Genomic DNA, 20,567 nt, shown 5'->3' with positions numbered 1-20,567 from the left:
AGAACTTACCTAAAACTTACTTCGTTATTTTTAGCCCCTAGGTAGTTAGAATTTCTTAAGCTGTTGCAGGAATTTCTTAAGAGAGATTAGTATATTTTTTTAAAACTTTGTATTTAAGATGTATGACAAACCACAAATAAATTCATGATTTATTTACTTATTTGATATAGGAATTGGAAAGACAGAAACACACGTGCAGTGTTTTACAGCATAAGCTGGATGAACTTAAAGAGGGCCTTCGACAGAGAGATGAATTGATAGAGGTATGTTGATATGCGATAATGAATGATAAGCCTGTGCAAATAAGAACAGTATAAGATTTGAACAGGAATAGTGATCATACACAAAATGAGCTTAATTAGTAACTCCCAAAGTCCTTTTTGCAGGCTAAACATCATCCCCAGCTTCTAAAATGGTACTAGTTCCTTAGACATAATTGTACAGTTTAAGGGCTTATTTTTATCCTTGATAATATCAATATCAATTGATTTTCATTATCAATATCATTTGATAATGAAATTTCTGGATTAGTTCTTCTGTTAACGTGTCCTGTGCGTTTGCTGTATTTCTAAATTTCTTTGAACAGATACTGCAACTTGACTATTCCAAATTGTGCACAAACTGCTGATATTTTTTGCTGGCTTTGCCTGGAGTTGCAATGCTTTGAAGGCAGACTAGATAAACAACACATCATACACATAATATGCTTCTCAGCAGTTTATTCCTGGTTTTTTTGTTAATGGACAGTATCTTCTAAACATACAATGTTTTAAATTTATTGTCTAAATGGTAGCTTTATTCATTTGATATTTATATATTTTGCTGCTGACAAATTTATGGAATGGAAGTACAGGCTAAAAGTCCATTAATAAAATTTCTTGCATTAACGCTACTATTACTACATAATTAAAGTTTGTTCCATGGCAGTGAACTTCCTAATGTATTCGAGTAACTTATAAGCATGAATGTGGAAAGCTTTTTATATGTATGTAGTTCCCCTTAGGTCCTATTCCATAAACAAGGTTGTTTCTAAATAACAGAAATGTGTTGGGAAGGGGCTGGGGGCAGCTGGTGGGTGGGTGGGGAGTGTTCGCTCCTAAGCAGTACTTGAAGGTATATGAAAATTACCCCAAGGTTAATTGTTCTCCTAAAGAAAGGATGTTATCCTCAGTCTGCAGTGGGAACTGTTACTAAAGAAAAGTAGTCCTAGCTGTACTAAATTCTGCAATCAATATGAAACGATGGAAAAAAATTACAGTTTTTTTGCGTGAATTTAAAGGGAAAATACTATGTTATGCTCAGTCACACCCTTTTTCTTTAATCTCATGCTCATAAACTCCTTGGTTGGCTTTTTCTATTTTATTTCCTTTATCTATTTGAATGTTTTTTCCCCATTTCCTCACTTGTCTTTCTTCTTTTATTCTTCCCTCATACTATTCACTACAGGAGAATCAACGCATGCAGCAGAATATAGACTGCATAACCAAAGAGGTGTTTGATCTCCAGGAGACAATTAATTGGAAAGATAAAAAAATAGGGGTATGAAATAAATATGGGGGGAAAGGTATTTTTTTAATTCTAGAAGTAGACAGATATCACTCTTCCCCCTAAGGAATGCTGTGTACTCCAAAGAAATGAAGGCTACTCCCAATTTGAATATTCACTATGTTTTGCAGTCTGTCTTCTTGTTAGAGAAAGAAAATTAGCTCCACTTTATCTTTACTTGCATAATGGTGAATAATACTAAATCTATAACGTAATAAACTGTTATGCATAGAATTGTATCATTTTTTTCCATTTTTTTTTTACTTGTAATCAAGACTTAAAAATGTCACTGTTTCCTAATTCTTAACAAATGTAAAAAAAAATGTCTGGTTCCATATATTGATCTACAGATGCATATCATGAATATTTAATACAAAATTTAAATTATTTTAAAAACCTTTAACCTTCATGAAGGTAAATTATAATTTCAAAACTTAAACGGAGTTCAGACTTTCCTAGTGATTTGGCTGCTACCTTTGTCATTGTCTTAGCAGTTTTCACAGGAATTGGTGAATTTTAGTATGATTTGCTTTCCACTATTTGGAAGAAGAGAGAGAACCAAAATAATGGAAAACGCAGGGAGCTGCAGGTATTAAGGGTCAAAATGCAGGGAAGTCTCAGTAAATATTTGTTAAGCATGCTTCCATTTAACATACCTGGTGCTAAGACTACGACCAGACATGAAATGACTCTGCAGCCACACTTGCACAATTCTGTATCACATTCCTGATCCTTCTAGGGCCTTAGTTTGGATGCAACACCGAACCAGGCTGACACTGTGCATTAGTTTTGTGATAAGACAGTTTCCAGCTCTTTGGAGTTTGGAGTTGGAATCAAAACACTGGCAGTGTCAGCCCTTCTGAGGAGTGTCTGTAGGGCTCCTGTGTAGGTTGAAAGGTGGTACAGGTAGAAGAACAGAGTTGATATTTGCTGTACAGCTAATTTAGTTCAGGCAGGGTTTGTCAGTTTTGCTTCTCGGCAGTCCAAAACTGGTAAAACTGTCTCAGATGTGGCCCTGAACTTGTAGCTGTTCTGGGCCACAAATAAATTGCCTGGTGGTAAGAGGGAGTTAACTGTAGATAGTCTTCAGAAAGGAAGTGTCCTTTAGTAACTCTAGGGCTGTTTCTCTCTTTAACTAAATAATTTTATACCAGGATTTTGACATACTCAGATTTCTTTGAATATTGCTGTATTCACTGGATCTCAAATCACTTCAAAAAGTTATCTTTAGCTTGCGGTGCCTGATTAAAAACAACAACAACAACAAAAAAAGAAGTTATACTCTCTTATCTTCAGTCCATATTTATTTCATGTATCAGTCCTTTGATCCATATTGCAATCCTCTTTTCCATCATACAATGATAAGTCAACTTTTAAATGTTTTTTTTTTCCTGAACATTCTTCAGAATTTTTCTTAATTTTTAAATTATTTGAACATATTTCTTCCACGTTTACTCTTCATTGTCGTTGTGTACTGGACTGTCCCAGTTTGTGCAATCCCTTTTTTTCTTTCAAATATGTCACCACAGTTAGTGCAGAGCCTATCCTTTATTTAATGTTCAAAGAACTATCAAATAGTTTGACAAAGATTTTTTTTTTCTTTTAGTGTCTGTGGACAGTCATTAAGTTGGAAGCTAAAATTTTTCTCAAAGTCTGTGTTTTTGTTTTTTTTCCTAGATTTTATTTTTTAATTATCTCAAACTTGAAATCTCTTAATTCTTAAAATGTAATAATGCCGTTGTCTTTTTTTGCTCACATTACCTACATTTTTTTTTAAAGCTTGCAGTTTTTGTCTTTCTCCCCAATACTGAGTTATTTTGCTAATTTTACTCTATTTCAGCTTCACAGAGGGGTACTTGGACTAGAATTATAACCTACTTTTAAAGTGTATGCAAGAGTGCTACCTCATAGGAAGAAAGGGAAGCAGGCAGAACAAAGATAGCATGAGCTTCAGTTTTACATTTTCCTCCTCATGTTGTCCTAGTTCTATAAAACGATTGAAATTTACAGTTGTACTTGATTTTAAATGTGGTCAGTTTGAGGTTATTGAACTATAACTTCAAGGTTAGATTATTCCTGAAATATATAGCTATTTTACTCTTTAGTACATGTGTGCCAAGCTGAAATTATCCATGCCGTATCTGAGTTTGGTATAGATTTTGTGAAGGTTTTTGGAATATTTAGTAAATAGAACCTCAGATAAATGTGCATTGTGCCGAGTGGATATATTTTAATCATACTGATATGTTAAAAGATACCGACAGAGCTTAATTGGCCTGATTTGTTTGGTTTTGGTTTTTAATCTTCCTCATAGAAGAATTGCAGCAGTAGATTTGGTACAAAATCTGTCATCATCACCATCAACAATACCTCTCTGTATACAAAAACTATCATCTTTACATAAGTTTTTCAACTTTGAATAATTAATATCTCCAAAGGTAGAGATGCATGGTTATAGAAATTTCATTTATCTCTCCATCAACATTTTCTGCTTGCCAGCCCTTTTGTTTATTGGGGGAGGATCGAGAGGGTGTTTTAGGAAGGTCAGCAGCATCATAGGGCACTGCCAAGTACAGAGGATTTACATCTGGAGCGTGATTTTGGGCCTTTGTGTTCACTATTCCATATGGGTGAGTCTAAAGCACCCCCCACATACTTCCTACTCCCTGCTATGCCTCAAAAATGGCAAAGTCCTATCTTTAAGTGGAACACAAAATGATGCACTGATTAAGGTTCTTCACACTGTTTATGATGTAGTTACGGAGATAACAATGTGTGTTAGGAAGTAAAAGGACATCTTGTAAACCCTTAAACTATTAGGTGACAACTAATGCTTTCACACATCTAAAATACAGGTAATTCAGTGTTAATATTTACATAGTAATCAAGTGCAACTGCACTTTAAAAATTTTTCTGTTGAAATTAATAGAATAATGCATTGAAATCTTGCTCTCATATACAGATTCTCCATAATTATTAAAGTTTAGCATACTGCAATTGTCATGTGGAGCAATTGCAATCAATGCAATGGTATTCACCTTCATTTCTTTCATGGTATCATTCCTTCCTAAACATTCATGCATGACACAAAGTTTAGTTAAATAATTTTCTTTGCAAAACGTGTGCATGCTCTTGCATCTGCTTAGTGGTCAGGATGATCTGTAATGCATGCAATACTGAATTTGAACGGAATACTTGGATTCTGCCCAGTCAAGTGAAAATGTCTGATTAACTGCCAAGTAACAGAGCTGCACTATAGGTAGGCAAATTCATCGATGTCCATATTGTACATTTAGCTGAGATTTTTCTTGTGCTAATGTAGTACTGCTAGTGTTTGCTTCTGCTTTTCTCTAAAAGTGATTGTTTTGCTTTTAGTAAAGAGTAGTTAGTATACTTAAGTGAGTAGTAAACTATAACCTAGCATTTCTAAGTGGATGACAGAATTGTATGTCCAATGGTCTTTTACGAGGTAAGATTTCTACTTCTATGCCCTACAAAGGTTATCTCAGTGAATGTGGTGGTTTAGGATCATTGTCAATTGAGTTCAAGCAAAAATGATTTCTGGCCATGTTAAAAAGAATAACTTATTCTTTTGGTATTCCGTTTAGTTTATCAAAGCCTATGAAAAAATACACTAAATAGATATTTATTGTAGAGTTTACTAAGGCCCATTTGGAGAAAAAATTGTGCTAAGACACATCTACCAGTGACGCTAGATATGTGAATTGTAAAAAGGTAGTTTTCAGAGATACATATTTTTATATATAAAATAGCCCCTTTTAATTTTTTTACTTTTGTTAAGCTCTTTATTTTTAGAAAATCTCTCTGCTATCTATCATCTGCTTTTTTCTTTGTGCCATTCTTTTTCTTGCTATCTGCCTGAACCCAGGCCCTAGAAAGACAGAAAGATTACTTTGACTGCATTAAGAATGAGCGAGATGAGCTCAGAGAGGAGTTGGCTGACCTGAAGGAAGCAATGAAGAGAGGAGAGGTATGTCAGTAGTAGTTACCTTACAGTAACAGAAATCCAGTAATGGGGCATGAAATCAAGCTCAATGAAGAAGAGGAAGAATGATTACTGTTCTTGTGCGGTCTCAAAACCTGACCTTAGGGAACAAATGGAGCATTTCATTTAACTGTTTCAATCAATTTTAAAAGCTTTTTCCAAAACTTTTCTGTCCAGTTACATTTTAGCACTGGTCTTGAATGAGTACAACATTTTTCTTTTGTATTTTTAGAAACACGGATTAGTTATAATTCCAGATGGCACACCGAATGGTGATGTAAACCATGAATCAGCGGTTGGTGCAATAACAGTTGTATCACAGGAAGCTGCTCAAGTATTGGAATCTGCAGGAGAAGGACCATTAGGTAAAAATATCCTAAAATACAGAGAGCTTATTAAGTCTTGTTTGCATTCTGTTCAGTGTTTTGTGATTTGCAACCACAAAATGATACCCGTGATGCTTCTGGAGTATGTTTACACTACTTTTAAACTTTTTTTTATCCTGAGTAAACAGACATGTATCTTTTGAGTAAAAAAATATAATAGGATGTGTCTGAACATTTGTAACCGATTAGATTTTTTTGGTCCAGTTTGTTTTATTACTGTTGGGGGAAAAAAAAAAAAACAACTAAGACTTGCCCAAAGTATAGGCTTTTGGATTGTGTGCATAAGTCAATTCAACATAAAACTGTTAAAAAGCAAAAAAATTTCTGTGCACTTGCATTATATTTGCACATTATGTATAATAGTTAAATGTTTAGACAGATTAAATTTGATACGTGTTTCTGTTGTCATTCTATAATGGTGAAATACAAATGTCTTTATGCTTCGTTACTCTCAGAGTTGTAATTTTCATGTGAGCTGCTATAATTTTAGCATCGTGTTGTTTGACTGTATTTTGTAGCTATTACTGATTGTCTGGCTGACTGGAGATATTGAAACATTCCCTTGGGCACTTTCCCAAGTACTTTTCCATGGATTGAGAACAGGAATTATAAAACTTTCTAGAAATATATGCTTTCTACAAGCTCAGTGCTTTGCCTGAAGGGATAGCAGTCTTGAAGAGTAAGACAAGAAAGAGTATACAGCCAGGACTAAATTGTTTTGGAAATAGCTGTTCTTGACCACTTGGTTGTTAATTTACTTTGAAGAATTACTAAACTCACAGGTCTTACTACTCATAGGTCTTACTTTTAAAACTGTTATACAAATACACAGTGAATTAATTGGTTTTTAATTTTTCCAGTATTAATGAAGTGTTATGTTGTTAGGGAGATAACAAGGTTTTATTCTGACAGTGCTGTTAGCTTTGTTTGAAGCTTTGTTTGTTTGTTTTACTTCGAAAATGAACTAAAAGTTAAGAAAAATACATCCTTAGTTACATATTTCTGGTTGTGGGTTGTTTTTTCCTTTGAGTTCTTTTGTTTTAGATGTCCGGCTACGAAAACTGGCTGGAGAAAAGGAAGAACTATTGTCCCAGGTAAAATAAACTATTATTTTTAGAAACATAACTTTGTATATCCTTTTACAGAATGTGAATATAGTAGCAATAAACAAATATTAAGTACATTTGGTGTTTAATCATATTACTTGAGCAGTAAAGCAAACTAAATATTCAACATCTAATCAGGCTGACTACCGGGAATTAACAGCTCCTCACACTAGTGTCCCTATCCATGTGACTTTGATCTTTGTTGTTAAAGAGAATCCTAAGTTCAGTAACTAGCTAGCTCGAAACCAATTTGCTGCTGACTCTGCCATTTCTGGTGCTACAGAACAAATTTGGTGTTACAACAAAATTTTTTTTAGTATACATACTTGGTTATTCTTCTGTCTTATTCAGTAAATGTGTAATGCAATAAAATGACAATCTCATAAGCTCAAGCATCTTTCTTTGACGTTACCAAGCAGTACTACTTCTTCGATCACTTCAGTTACTTAAATAAAAGATTAGTATGATCAAAGTCGCTGTATTTTAATGCAGGTCAGTATTGAGAATAGAGAATTCAAGAAAACATATCAAGTGGGCATTTGTTAAGAACACTAGTTTTTGTGCCTCTAGTTGAACATACTACAAATTCAAAATGGTGCTGTCGACACCTGTTTTTGCTGAGAACATACCTTAATTTTACTATGGCTATTTGGTTTAAAATGCCAGTAAATTCTAGTATTGAATCAAGACTATTAAATATTTTTTTATGTATACAAACATGTATAACTATAGCTACATAATTACAAAAATCAGTTAAAAGATTTATATCATGAATGGAAGCTTTGCTACTCCCATTGCAAAACTGACATGCAGATGGCAGTCACCCAGCAGTGGGGAAAGAACTGCTTCCGCAGACCTCTGGGAGTGGCTTCCCTGCCTCTCCTGCATGGCTCTGTTACTCCCATTTACAGAACCATCTCAGCCGGTGGCATTTCAGGACTACTTGGCCTTGTTGACCTATTGAGTGTTTAGGTATACTACTACTGAACTTCTGGGAGTTGATTTTTCACAAAAGAATACTTCTGTTTCAGGTTAGAAAGCTGAAGATGCAGTTGGAAGAAGAACGACAGAAATATTCTAAAAGTGATGGCATGAATCCGGATATAATAGGCTTAGAGAATGGTTCTGACTTGCAACTAATTGAAATGCAGAGTACGTATAATGGTTACTGTTCAAAGGTATTATCTGGGGAGAGGAAACACTTTTCCAACTCCTTTTTCCTATATTATTGTGCAGTGGTAGTACTTTGGATGAATAGATCACTGAGCAGGTACTTTTTTGTTGATATGTCTACCTGCAGGGAATTTCTGCTGGTATTATGTCTACTGTGATTTAAACCATTTTGTGGTGTGTTGGTTATTGAATTGATCCTCTTTTTTGAGGGATGAGCTTACTGATATAAATTTTTATGTTTTAAAAGGTGTGTATCTGAGTTCATACATCTGAAATTTATTCAGTCTCTTACAGAGGCAGTAATTAATGTTCTTTTTTAGAGGCAAAAAAAATAAAACAGGAGAACTATTTCCTTTTCTTACTCTCAAAGATTTCAGAAAGAATATTTACCACTTTATAACCCTGAATATAAGCTTCTCAGTAAAATGGTCTTTTAATGAATTTGAATTAAAAGGAAAGCTGCCAGTTTAGAGAGTTGATTTGAGTAATGTTCTTTTTTTTTTTTTTTAGGAGATGCAAACAGACAAATTAGTGAATACAAATTTAAACTTTCAAAAGCTGAACAAGATATAACTACCTTGGAACAAAACGTAAGTCCTTCTTTAGATTTGTTTATATCATTACACTTTCTCTGCAGGCATTTACCAATATTTTTTCCAACAAAAGCTATGAAAATGTATTTCATAATTTGATTTACTGCTTGTTCTTGAGATTTCCACAGAGTAGCACTACATCTATGTTTTTTCCTATTTCCTGCAAATCAATAGTTGTGCATAGTCTAACCGTAAGAGAAAATCTGGAGTAAAGTTACTAAGATGTGAATGTATATAGCAGAACATAAAGAGGGACTGAAGCTAACATTTTAAGAAAATCTGTTTAAGTAAGCTTAATTGTAAGAAGGTTATATTGACTGGTTATATTGACCTGCTCTTAGAAATTCAAGAATTTATATACACACACGTACATGTGCATACATAACATATTAGCAAAGTGAGAAAATCAGTGCAAGTCAGCAACACAGTACTATAGAGCAGTTTCTCTGTAGATCACTTAAAAGTCACTTAAAGAACTAGAATTTGAATCGAAGATGCAGGGCTGGTCTTTTGCACAGCAGCAGGCTACCAATCTGTGCTATGGATTTGGGGGGATAGCAAGGAGCTAGAAAAAAAAAAATCAATCATCATCAACAACAAAAAAGCAAGTGGGTTTTAAAACTTGCATTTTCCAACCAGGATTTGTTGATTTGTCTTGAGTCCGTGCTTTGCTACTGAACTCTGTGCTTCAGCGTAAGACCTCTCACATCATGTCATGATACAGTCTCTTCTCTCCTTCGCATTTTCATGTGGTCTCTGCTTTTCCACTTTTCAGGGGTTGTTTTTAATCCCATGTATTCCCCAATTCTTGATTTCCGTTATCCAAGTCTACTCTCTGCTTAGTTCTGTAACTTCTCATATCTACTGAAATATTTCCTATGCTACGTTCCATTCTTCTCTGTTTCTTGCAGCCCTTGAAAGGAGAACACAAGCAGTAAAGGGTGTATTGCAAGTTCTGTCCACAGTTTATTTTACTTTTTTTTATCATTTATTGTATTTTATAACACTCTTAGCAATTGTTTGCCGTTAAACACATTTAAACCTCCTTTCTCCGTAGGGAGATAGTGTGGATAATTCCCAGGATGCTTTGTGTTATTGTGTTTTTTAGGAAAGGGAAGAACAGCTGCTGGCAAGTGAGCTCAGGGTAGAGCACCTGAGTAACCATTCCTTTTATCTTGTTTGGGTTTGCAGATTGGACGACTTGAGGGACAGGTTGCAAGATACAAAAATGCAGCAGAAAATGCAGAAAAAGTGGAAGATGAACTCAAAGCTGAAAAGAGGAAGCTTCAGCGAGAGGTAATTAACTTGATTTCCTTTTGAGCTGTATACTTCAGTCCTGAACTGCTCTGTTGTTGCCTCCCAGCTCTCTTTTTTAAATCTTCTGTTACTGCTGTTAAGTGTTTTCAGAAGGCCTCCAAGTCTGTTGCATTCAGAAGACAGCTGTAGCACAAAAATAGTATTAAATACAATTCAGTGTAGTATTTTACTTGAAAGGAATGATCTAAAGTTATATTTTCTTCTCAATGTGAAAACTGGTATGATTTTAAACTAGTCCTTCCATTAAATATTACTGAGGAGCCAATCGTCCATATGTCAAGTGTTAGCCTGGAAAATTTCCAGCATGCACTTCACAGGGATCTAGGAAGAGGTTGTATTTAACTGTGCTGTTGATCATCTTTGCTTAGGAGCTGCTGCATGACTAGTGTAATGCCTGCTACCCATCGGAATACGTATATCCATCAACTAGCACCAGTGGTAGAGAGGGCCTTACCTTTAAATAGCATGTAATGGGAAGTTCCAGGCACCTAACTGTTTGGGGGATGAATGTGTCATGTTTAAATTGCTTCACGGTTATTTTTTTTAACAGTTGAATTCTGGTTTGTCTGGCTGCAGTAATGATATGGCTACTGTTAAAATGTCATACCTTAACTTATATGGTACTTCAATTAGAAGAAATAAAACCAAAAAATTGTATTAGATTCCTGATTTGATTTCCTCTGTCAAGGCTTATGAACAGCAGTAAGCCCAATTAAACTTAGTGATGATAACTTTTGTTTTTGTTTTATAGTTAAGAACAGCACTGGATAAGATAGAAGAGATGGAGATGACCAATAGCCACTTAATGAAAAGGCTGGAGAAGATGAAAGCAAATAGGACTGCGCTTTTATCTCAGCAGTGAAGTGGAAATTGAAAATACAATGCACTGCTCCTTGAATAACTAGCCCCTAGCTCATTTTTAAATACAGACTTTCATTGGCACAAGCTACTTGAACACCGAGCTGTTCAACGTTGTTTTAGTTTGATAATTAAATGGCATACATCTTTTTGTAACTTATGAGAGAATGAAACATAGTTTGAATTTCCCTGTGAATGACAGCAATTTTTCTGTAGCATTTGATTCTAGAGTCAGAGCTGGAACACAATGCCGTATGTTTGACCTAGTGATAGAAAATATTCTCACAACTGTGGAATCAAGTTTACTCACGATCTCTTTTGGCTGCTTTAATGAATGCTTGATGCTCGGAGACAACTGCATGAATCCAAGAAGACACTGTATTATAAACTAACATACATTTGCTCAAGACATCACACAGCACAAGTGCCTTTTATCTGGTGCAATTTAAACTTCATCGTTGAAATAACCCTTGAAATCAGATAACATTTTATTTTAAGATACATTTGGGGTGTTCACTAAACTTTATACACTTTGAAAATGCATTTTTGTAAAATATTTAAATTTATAAGAAAATAGGGACTGTATATAAAAATCTGCTTTTTTTTTTTGCATGGGCACATCCAAGTTCTAGGTGATTTTCTCAGATAATAGCCCCTGATGCTCTTAGGACAAGAGTACAGATTTTAAACTTCTGTTTGTACACCATCAATTTGTCATCTGCTGCTTAAGTGTGAACTGAAAGTTTAGGGTGGGAGGAAGAGATGGGAAATGTGGCTAAGGAGTATATTAAATGGACACTACTGACCAAAACCAGATGTTTGTGTTTTCTTTTAAATACTGAGATATCAACAAGATAAAGTCTTCAGAGTAGTTAATTTTGGTCTTCATAAAAATATCCTTCTGTCTTTTTAATCTAAAAGTTTTGAAGTGATGTTAGCCACTGTTAGCCTTTGCTTGAGGCCAGCATGAGCCAAACATTTGGCCTAAGAGGATCGTTCTTTTGGACTCATATCAGATCCTTTTCTGTTGCAAATTGCTGCCATTCAGGAGTATTTCTCAAAGCAAAGCAGATTTCAGGACATCTGTAATCCAGAGCTTTAGTGGTTCTGTCTTTACCAGAGCTCCTTTACAAAGGAACAGCCATCTCTGCATTTCAAAAGTGTAGTTTGCTTTCCTTTTGCTTGTATGTTGGGCCTTTTGGGCTTAGAAAAAGCTTTTCCTGTTGAGAAACATCCTTTTAAGTAGCAGATCTCCAGAGACCTGCTCATTAACAGGAGACCATTGGATTCTGGTGATCAGATGGATCATGGTCTGTACTGTTAACTCTCTGCTTTCATGGTGTGTATGTCATCAGAAGAGACCATCTTAGTCTTGAACTTAGTTGTTCTTACCGTGTGTATTCTGAAGATGAAAGGATATTTTGGGGATTTTGAAGGTGTTCACATGTACAAAAACCACTGCTTAAATCTTATTTAATATATGGTGGGGAGCACATCTTCTTCTGGTACAGTTCCTCTAAACTACTCTGTTGAAGCTGGATATTTCATGGCGCTCAAACAACTGTGTGATTTCAGTAGTAAACTATGACAGTCAGATAAGGAATTATCAGCTCAGAATTACCAGCATCCTGAGAAACTTGGGAGCATAGGCAAAGCATCAGTACATCCTTTTTAAAGATGAAGTTTGTTAGTGTTTTGGAAAGCCTTTTACTACAGAGGTCTGTTAGGGTAGCCATTTTAGTTGTGGTGCTTCCTCAGTTCTTGCTACCAGAGAATTGAAACAAATTCAGACAAAGAACTCAAAACATGAGATTCCCAATGTTTACACTAACTGAATAATACTGGATTGTGACTTAGTATGACTCTAATTAAAAAGTTTAAGATGCAAATAAAAGAACTATGAGGGAAATGCGCTGGGAATAATTAATTGTAGACCTTTCCACCTTTTTCCGAAACAATTCTTACCTGGAAGATTGTTTCACTAGCCCCATGTGAATTCCTTTTGTATATGGGACAGATCCAAATAAAAATGAAAAGCAGTAAATAAAAACATGATTATCAAGCAAAACATGATTATCGAGCCTGTCTCATTATTAAAATTTCCTTGTAAATATTTCAGAATCATGCATCTCAGCAAAATTTTTGCTATGACCTTATGGTAACCGACATTTCTGTTTGAAAATTAAAAGTGACTTAACTTTTCAAGCTATGATTTTTATGGTGCTATTAGTTATGATGCAAGTTAATGTTTGCAAATGACTTAGAATTTATAAAAGGGCTGTCCAGTAATGCGGTACACTAAGGTTTTAAAAACAGCCCTCCACTATGGCTTATGATGCTTAGTAGCTGCACTAAGTTTGGCAATTGATATTTAACAAACTTTTTTTTTTGTTGTTAAAAGGTGACTTAGTAATGCAGTGAGGTGACTTATGCTGCCTTTATTTTTTTTTTCTCCTCTGTCAGCAGTCCAAGAATCACATTTAGTATTTACTGATGGGCATTTACTTTATGGGTATTTACTGACTTCCTCCTGAAAAGTCGATAAGCTGGTCATGTTGATAGTTCCTAAGAGTACAGGCAGCAGTCACTTTCTTTCTGGTGTCATCTTTTCTCCATTTCTAGTGCCTTTGTGTGGTCTCCTTCAGCAGCATAGAAACAAAAAGGAAGTGTTCTCTTCTGTTGCTTAGACAAAACACACACAGCAGAGGGCATGCTTGGTTCGTGTGCTCTACTTTAATGCAGGACAAGCAGAAAGTTGCCCAAAGTTTCCACAAAAGACTTGCCTTACTTCCTAGGCATAATTTGTTAGAAAAGGTTAATTTATAGGGGAATTTAAAACTTTCATACTAATCACATTAGGCATCTATTGTTTTAGCCCAAAGCCAATTGGATTCAAGAACATGCTTCAAATTATTGATATTTCAAGTGACTTTTCATTATAATCTTTCTGTAATACGAGAAAAAAATACATTGGAAAAGACTGGCCTCTCATAACCACTCCTTGGAAGAGTGTTTTTATCTTCACCAAGATAACATCTGCAGAATTCAGTGACAAGTTTCCTATCTTTCTGATCCTCCCTCCTCCAAAAGGGAGGCCTCCAACTAGAGACAGACTAGTGTGATCTGGTCAAGGGTAGTGAGGTACTGGCACAGGTTGCCCAGAGAAACTGTGGATGCCCCATCCCTGGAAGTGTTCAAGGCCAGGTTGGATGGGGTTTTGGGCAAACTGGACAGGGACACCTTCCACTAGATCATGGCAGGGGCACTGGAACTAGATGGTGCTTAAGGCCCTTTCCAACCCAAACCATTCTGTGCTTTCATGATCTCCCTAAAGTAAAGTTAACCAAGTCCAAAAAGATCAGAAAAGTCTTCAGTGCTGTAGTTTTGCTGCTGGTGTTAGGTGTGCTGGTTTGAAGAATGGTGTTGCTAAGTGTCACGGGAGATGTCAGCAGGCTGCACAGCATCAGAGAAGATTAATGAAATAGGAACTTATCAGAAGCAACAGCTTGAAAAACTACCAACCCCAATGGCAGTGGAGATGCAGGTAGTTTCTGAGATCACTGGGATGACCATGAAAAGTAGTAATGAGAAAACAAAAACAAACAAACAAAAAACGAGGTTATTTTGTTTTAGTACAAGCATATACAGGAAAAAAAAAAAGTGCAAGAAACCAGGACTGACACTTGGATAACAATAGCTTTTAAGCCATTTTAGCTTTTTTTTTTTAGCATTTTAACCTTTTTTTTTTTTTTTTAAGCTAACCAGAGTTTATTTAACCAGAATGAGTGTATCTGACAGACAAATGAATAACGGCTACAAGACCTTACCAGTTTTGCAGGAAGCCAAAAATTGCTTGTTGGCCAAATTCATTAGCCATAATCATGCAAAACTCACATGGGTAAAGTTAGTATTTTTGGTTGGAATGTCTGGGGTTTGGTTGGGGAAAAAAAGCAAGTGGAATTTAATTATATTGTATAATTTCAGAGAAACTCACTTGCAAGGGGGCAAAGAAGGTTGCTAGTGCCTCTTAAATGCAGGATTATGCCTAATTATTTCCATGTAAAGGTGCAAATTTAGAGGAAAGTGGGTGTAAGGATGCTTGTGAAGTGGTGTAATACCAGCATTGTTATTGAGCATGTAATTTTTAACACCAAGCATGACTCTCTTCTTCCCTCTAAGCTTGAGGGGCTTTGCTTGGTCAGGTGGGGGTTGTTGGGGCTGGGTGGAAAGATTCAGTTAGCATTTTGTAGGGGCTCCAAAGTACAATGCCGGAAGACAACAACACCGAAAACGTAAAGAGAAACTAAAAATTTGCTGATTTGCTGTTGTTTATTTTGGTTGTTGTTCTCATCTGTGGGATATCACACAGCAAAAAGCAGCCTCTGGTGCATCTTACTTGCTTGACTTTTTACACCAAAGGCCTCATCTCATGTGCCAAAACCAGACCTTCACCCCAGGCAGGGCAACGCATATCCCCAGGATGGCGAGGGGGCTGGGGACACTGCGGGTGCCAGGGTTGTGCCAGGTGTTGGCTGCCTGGGCTCCCTCCTTCCAGACAGGCCGGAGCCAGCATTAGGAACAAGGCCCAGGCCACAGTTATGGGTCAGAAGCAGCTGAGGGCCCCTCACCTCACCAGCTGCTGTCCCCTTGGCCTGCCCCAGCTCCCAGCGGTCGCTTCCTGCCTCCTGCCACCGCCGGAGCTGGCTACAAGGCCTCGAGCAGCAGCAGGGCCTCTGGCTTGGGCAGGCCCAGCATGGGCCTAATTTGCCCTGTGCTTGTTCTTTTTAATTTCTGGTGTGTAATGATGGATAGTTTTCTTGCAGCCAGCAGCTACATGTGACTGAAGATCATCCAAGCCAACAACAGAGCTCTAGCTCTGGCTTTGCAGAAAGAAGAAAAGCTCAAAGTGAGAAAAGCCTATGATGCCTTTTGCTACTTAAGGGGAGAGAATCAATACCTGAAGCTCCAGGTTGTTTATTTACAAACACAACTGCAATCAGAGCAAGTCATAAATCATTAGGGTTGGAAAAGTCCTCCAAGATCATCTGGTCCAACCAGATGGTCACCCAGCTACCAATGTCACCCACTAAACTATAGAATCATAGAATCATAGAATATCCCGAGTTGGAAGGGACCCATAAGGATCATCGAGTCCAGCTCCTGGCACCACATAGGTCTACCCAAAAGTTTAGAACGTGACTAAGTGCACAGTCCAGTTGCTGCTTAAATTCAGACAGGCTTGGTGCAGTGACTACTTCACTGGGGAGCCTGCTCTAGTGTGCGACCACTCCCTCAGTGAAGAACCTCTTCCTGATGTCCAGCCTAAATTTCCCCTGCCTCAGCTTAACACCGTTCCTGCAGGTCCTATCACTGGTGATTACGGAGAATAGGTCACCTGCCTCTCCACTCCCCCTTGCGAGGAAGTTGTAGACTGCAATGAGGTTCCCCCCTCAGCCTCCTCTTCTCCAGGCTGAACAGGCCCAGTGACCTCAGCCACTCCCCATATGTCTTCCCCTCTAGGCCCTTCACCATCTTCGTCACCCTCCTCTGGACACTCTCCAACAGTTTCACAACCTTTTTGTACTGTGGTGCCCAGAGCTGCACACAGTACTTAAGGTGAGGCCGCACCAGCGCAGAGTAGAGCGGGACAATCACTTCCCTCAACCGACTAGCGATGTCATGCTTGATGCACCCCAGGATACGGTTGGCCCTCCTGGCTGCCAGGGCACGCTGCTGGCTCATATTCACCTTGCTGTCAACCACAACCCCCAGATCCCTCTCTGTGGGGCTGCTCTCCAGCATCTCGTTGCCCAGTCTGTACGTATAGCCAGGGTTGCCCCGTCCCAGGTGCAGGACTTGGCACTTGCTCTTGTTAAACTTCATGTGGTTGGTGATCGCCCAGCTCTCCAATCTGTCCAGATCTCTCTGCAAAGGCCTTTCCACCCTCATCCGAGTCCACAACTCCTCCAAGTTTGGTGTCATCGGCAAATTTGCTCAAAACACCTTCTAGTCCTACATCCAAATCATTTATAAAAACATTGAAGAGGACTGGCCCTAAAATGGAGCCTTAAGGGACCCCACTAGTGACCATCCGCCAGCCAGATATGGCCCCATTTACCACAACCCTTTCAGCCCTGCCCGTCAGCCAATTGCTCACCCATTGCATGATGTTTTTGTTTAGCTGTATGCTGGACATTTTGTCCAGTAGGATCCTATAGGAAACCATGTCAAAAGCTTTGCTGAAGTCCAAAAAGATCACATCAGCTGGTTTCCCTTGAACGACTAGATGGGTGATCTTACCATAAAAGGAAATCAACTTTGTTAGGCAGGACCTACTCCTCGTGAACCCATGTTGGCTGGGACCAATGACTGCATTGTCCCCCAGGTGCGCTTCAATAACTTCAAGGATCATCTTCTCCATAATTTTACCAGGCACTGATGTGAGAATGACAGGCCTGTGATTGCTAGGGTCTTTTTTCTTACCCTTCTTGAAAATTGGCACAACATTTGACAGCTTCCAGTCCACTGGAACCTCTCCAGATTCCCAAGATCGTTGAAAAATAATTGAGAGAGGTCCCGTGATGACGTCAGCCAGCTCTTTAAGCACCCTGGGATGAATCCCATCTGGACCCATGGACTTGTATGGATCCAGGTGGAGCAGCAAATCCCGCACACGTTCAGGGTTGGTTGGGAGTTTGTCATTCCCACCGACATGGTCCTCCAGCTCAGGGTACCCTGGGTCCTGAAGCCCATCATCAGTGTTGAAGACAGAGGCGAAGAAGGCATTAAACGTCTCTGCTTTGCCTATGTCATTGTCTGTGAGGAGACCCTCCCCATCTAGTAGCAGACCTATGTTTTCTTTGGTTCTCCTTTTTCTGTTCACATATCTAAAAAAACCTTTTTTATTGTCTCCCACAGACATGGCCAGATTCAACTCTAGTTGGGCTTTGGCCACACGAATTTTCTCCCTACATATGCGAACAGCATCCCTGTATTCCTTCCTTGTCGCCTGACCCTCCTTCCAGCAGCCGTACACTTTCTTTTTTCGCCTAAGATCCAGTAGAAGTTCCCTGGTCAGCCAGGCCGGCCTTCTGCCCCGCTTGCCTGACTTCCGATATTTTGGAATTGCCTGATCTTGTGCTTTTAGGAGGCAGTGCTTAAAGATTGACCAGCACTGATGGACGCCAATGCCTTCAAAAGCAGTTTCCCAGGGGACCTTGCTGACTAGTTCCCTGAGCAGCCTGAAGTCTGCTTTCCCCATATCCAGGGCCGAAGTTTTGGTGACACTTTTCCTTCTGTCACCATAAATTCTAAACTCAACCACTTCATGGTCACTATGACCGAGACGGCCGCCAATTGTCACGTCTCCCACAAGACCCTCTCTGTTCTCCAGCAACAGATTTAGGAGGGCGCCTTTCCTAGTTGGCTCTTAGCACCTGCACCAAGAAGCTTTCATCTAGGTGCTTTATGAACCTCCTGGACTTGCTCATGTCAGCCGTGTGGTGATCCCAGTTGACGTCTGACAAGTTGAAATCCCCCATTAGGACAAGGGGAGTTGATCTCAAGGCATCTCTTATTTCTGCAAAGAATAATTCATCGGCATTGTCGTCCTGGCCAGGTGGTCTGTAATAGACTCCCACAACGACATCCCCTTTATTTGTTCGTCCCTTAATCCTTACCCAGAGGCTCTCAACTTTGCCATAGCCAACTTGAAGTTCCACACAGTCCAGCCCATGCTTCACATACATCGTCACCCTGCCACCTTGTCTACCCTGCCTGTCCCTCCTGAAGAGCCTGTGACCAAGTATTGCAACACACCAGCCACAGGACTCATCCCACCAGGTTCTGCTTATGCCGATGATGTCATAGCTGTGGGACTGGGCCAAGACTTCTAGCTCATCCATTTTATTCCTCATACTGCGTGCGTTCGTGTACAAGCACTTCAAATGCGCCTCCCTACACGCAGCACCTTGTGGAGCTGAACGAAGGACCTCTCTAGCACACAGTCCCTCTGATTCTAGCACACCATCCCTTAGCTCATCACCAGCGTGCCTGGTTTTATCCCTTTCCCCCTTCGACTCTAGTTTAAAGCCCTATCTATCAGCCCTGCCAACTCATGAGCAAAAATCCTTATCCCCCTCTGAGAGAGGCGCATTCCATCTGGTGCCAGCAGGCCCAGTGTTGCGTAGACCTTCCCATGATCGAAAAACCCAAAGTTCTGCTGGTTGCACCAGTCCTGAAGCCACGTGTTAATGTGATGAGTCTGCTCGTCAGCATCGATCCCCCCTATCGGAAGGACAGAGGCAAACACAACCTGTGCCCCTGATCCTTTAAGTAGTCACCCCAAAGACCTGAAGTCCCTTTTGATCACTCTCGGACTTCTCGTTGCTACCTCGTCATTACCAGCCTGAAAGACCAGTAGCGGGTAGTAGTCAGTGGGCCGCACCAGGCGCTTGACTTTCTCAGCAAAGTCTCTCACCCGAGCGCCAGGGAGGCAACAGACTTCCCTGTGGGTTGGGTCCAGTCAGCATATTGGGCCCTCTGTCCCTTTCAAGAGGGAGTCCCCCATCACAATAACCCTTTTTTTTTTTTTTTGGCAAAAATGTAGCGATGCGGGGGGGTAGGTTGCCTTGCCTTAGGCACCCTCTCCAACTGGGACAGGCTTTCGTCTACATCGTTGTTCTGACTGTCATGTTCTAGACCCTCATACCTGTTATATAAGGGTAGATGGGAAGGTGAGGTGGGCAGGGACAGGGCTCGCCTACCACCCCGAACAGGAACCTGCCTCCATTCCCCGCCTTGGCCTAGGTCTCCTCCTACTGCCTGGTGGGATGAGAGAACTTTTGTCTTCTGCGTAGCAGGAGACACTTGTGCTGTGGCAGGCTCGTGAGTCTGTCTCAGAGAGGGTAGAGTACACCTCCACCAGTCAATTTCCCTCTCTGACTCCCTGATGCTCCTGAGCCTGCTCACCTCCTCCCGAAGCTCCGCTACCTGGCTGAGCAGCTCTTCAACCTGGGCACACCTCCCACAGGCATACCCCTCGCTGCTGCTGTTGGATACCAACAGAAGACTCGGGCACACCCTGCAGCCCAAGACCTGGATGGCGGTGTGTTTCCCCAAGCCCTCCGTCTGAGTAGCCACATCGGCGACTGTGGCTGGAGAGGCCTCAAGAGATGCAGAGGCCATGGTTTTCTGCCTGGCTGATACCATGGCCAGGTTCCTCACAAGCAGGTTAAAAGTACTGATGGGAAAGAGTGCATGTCCCTAAGCACCACGTCCAACTTTTCCTTGAACACCCCCAGGGACAGTGACTCCACCACCTCCCTGGGCAACCTGTTCCAATGCCTGACTGCTCCTTCTATGAAGAAATGTCTCCTAATTTCCAACCTGAACTTCCCCTGGTGCAACTTGAAGCCATTCCCTCTAGTCCTACCACTAGTTATCTGTGAGAAGAGGCAGATCCCCAGCTCCCCACAGCTTCCTTTCAGGTAGGTGTAGAGAGCAATGAGGTCTCCCCTGAGCCTCCTCTTCTCCGTACTAAACAACCCCAGTTTCCTCAGCTGCTCCTCACAGGACTTGTGTT

General features: G+C 39.7%; 1 protein-coding gene across 28 annotated transcripts in view; it reads left to right on the top strand.

Annotated features, from left to right (window-relative positions):
- LRRFIP2 (LRR binding FLII interacting protein 2) overlaps positions 1-13,057 on the top strand; it is a 54,302-nt gene extending 41,245 nt beyond the window's left edge. For 20 of the 28 annotated variants that reach the window (XM_048075485.2, XM_048075482.2, XM_066992236.1 and 17 more), the window contains 9 exons: positions 171-263; positions 1,447-1,539; positions 5,435-5,536; positions 5,784-5,916; positions 6,982-7,031; positions 8,075-8,195; positions 8,727-8,806; positions 10,001-10,105; positions 10,878-13,057. In XM_048075485.2, the coding sequence (XP_047931442.1) occupies positions 171-263; positions 1,447-1,539; positions 5,435-5,536; positions 5,784-5,916; positions 6,982-7,031; positions 8,075-8,195; positions 8,727-8,806; positions 10,001-10,105; positions 10,878-10,988 (888 nt within the window). In that variant the 3' untranslated portion in view covers positions 10,989-13,057. The remainder of the gene's footprint in view (positions 1-170; positions 264-1,446; positions 1,540-5,434; positions 5,537-5,783; positions 5,917-6,981; positions 7,032-8,074; positions 8,196-8,726; positions 8,807-10,000; positions 10,106-10,877) is intronic. The other 8 variants (XM_048075488.2, XM_048075487.2, XM_066992229.1 and 5 more) reach the window with 2 other exon arrangements.
- Positions 13,058-20,567: the final 7,510 nt, after the last annotated feature.

The sequence above is a fragment of the Anser cygnoides genome, chromosome 2 (assembly GCF_040182565.1).
Source record: "Anser cygnoides isolate HZ-2024a breed goose chromosome 2, Taihu_goose_T2T_genome, whole genome shotgun sequence".
Classification (NCBI taxonomy): domain Eukaryota; kingdom Metazoa; phylum Chordata; class Aves; order Anseriformes; family Anatidae; genus Anser; species Anser cygnoides.
The sequence above is the reverse complement of the archived record's forward strand: the minus strand, read 5'-3'. Positions and strand labels throughout refer to the sequence as shown.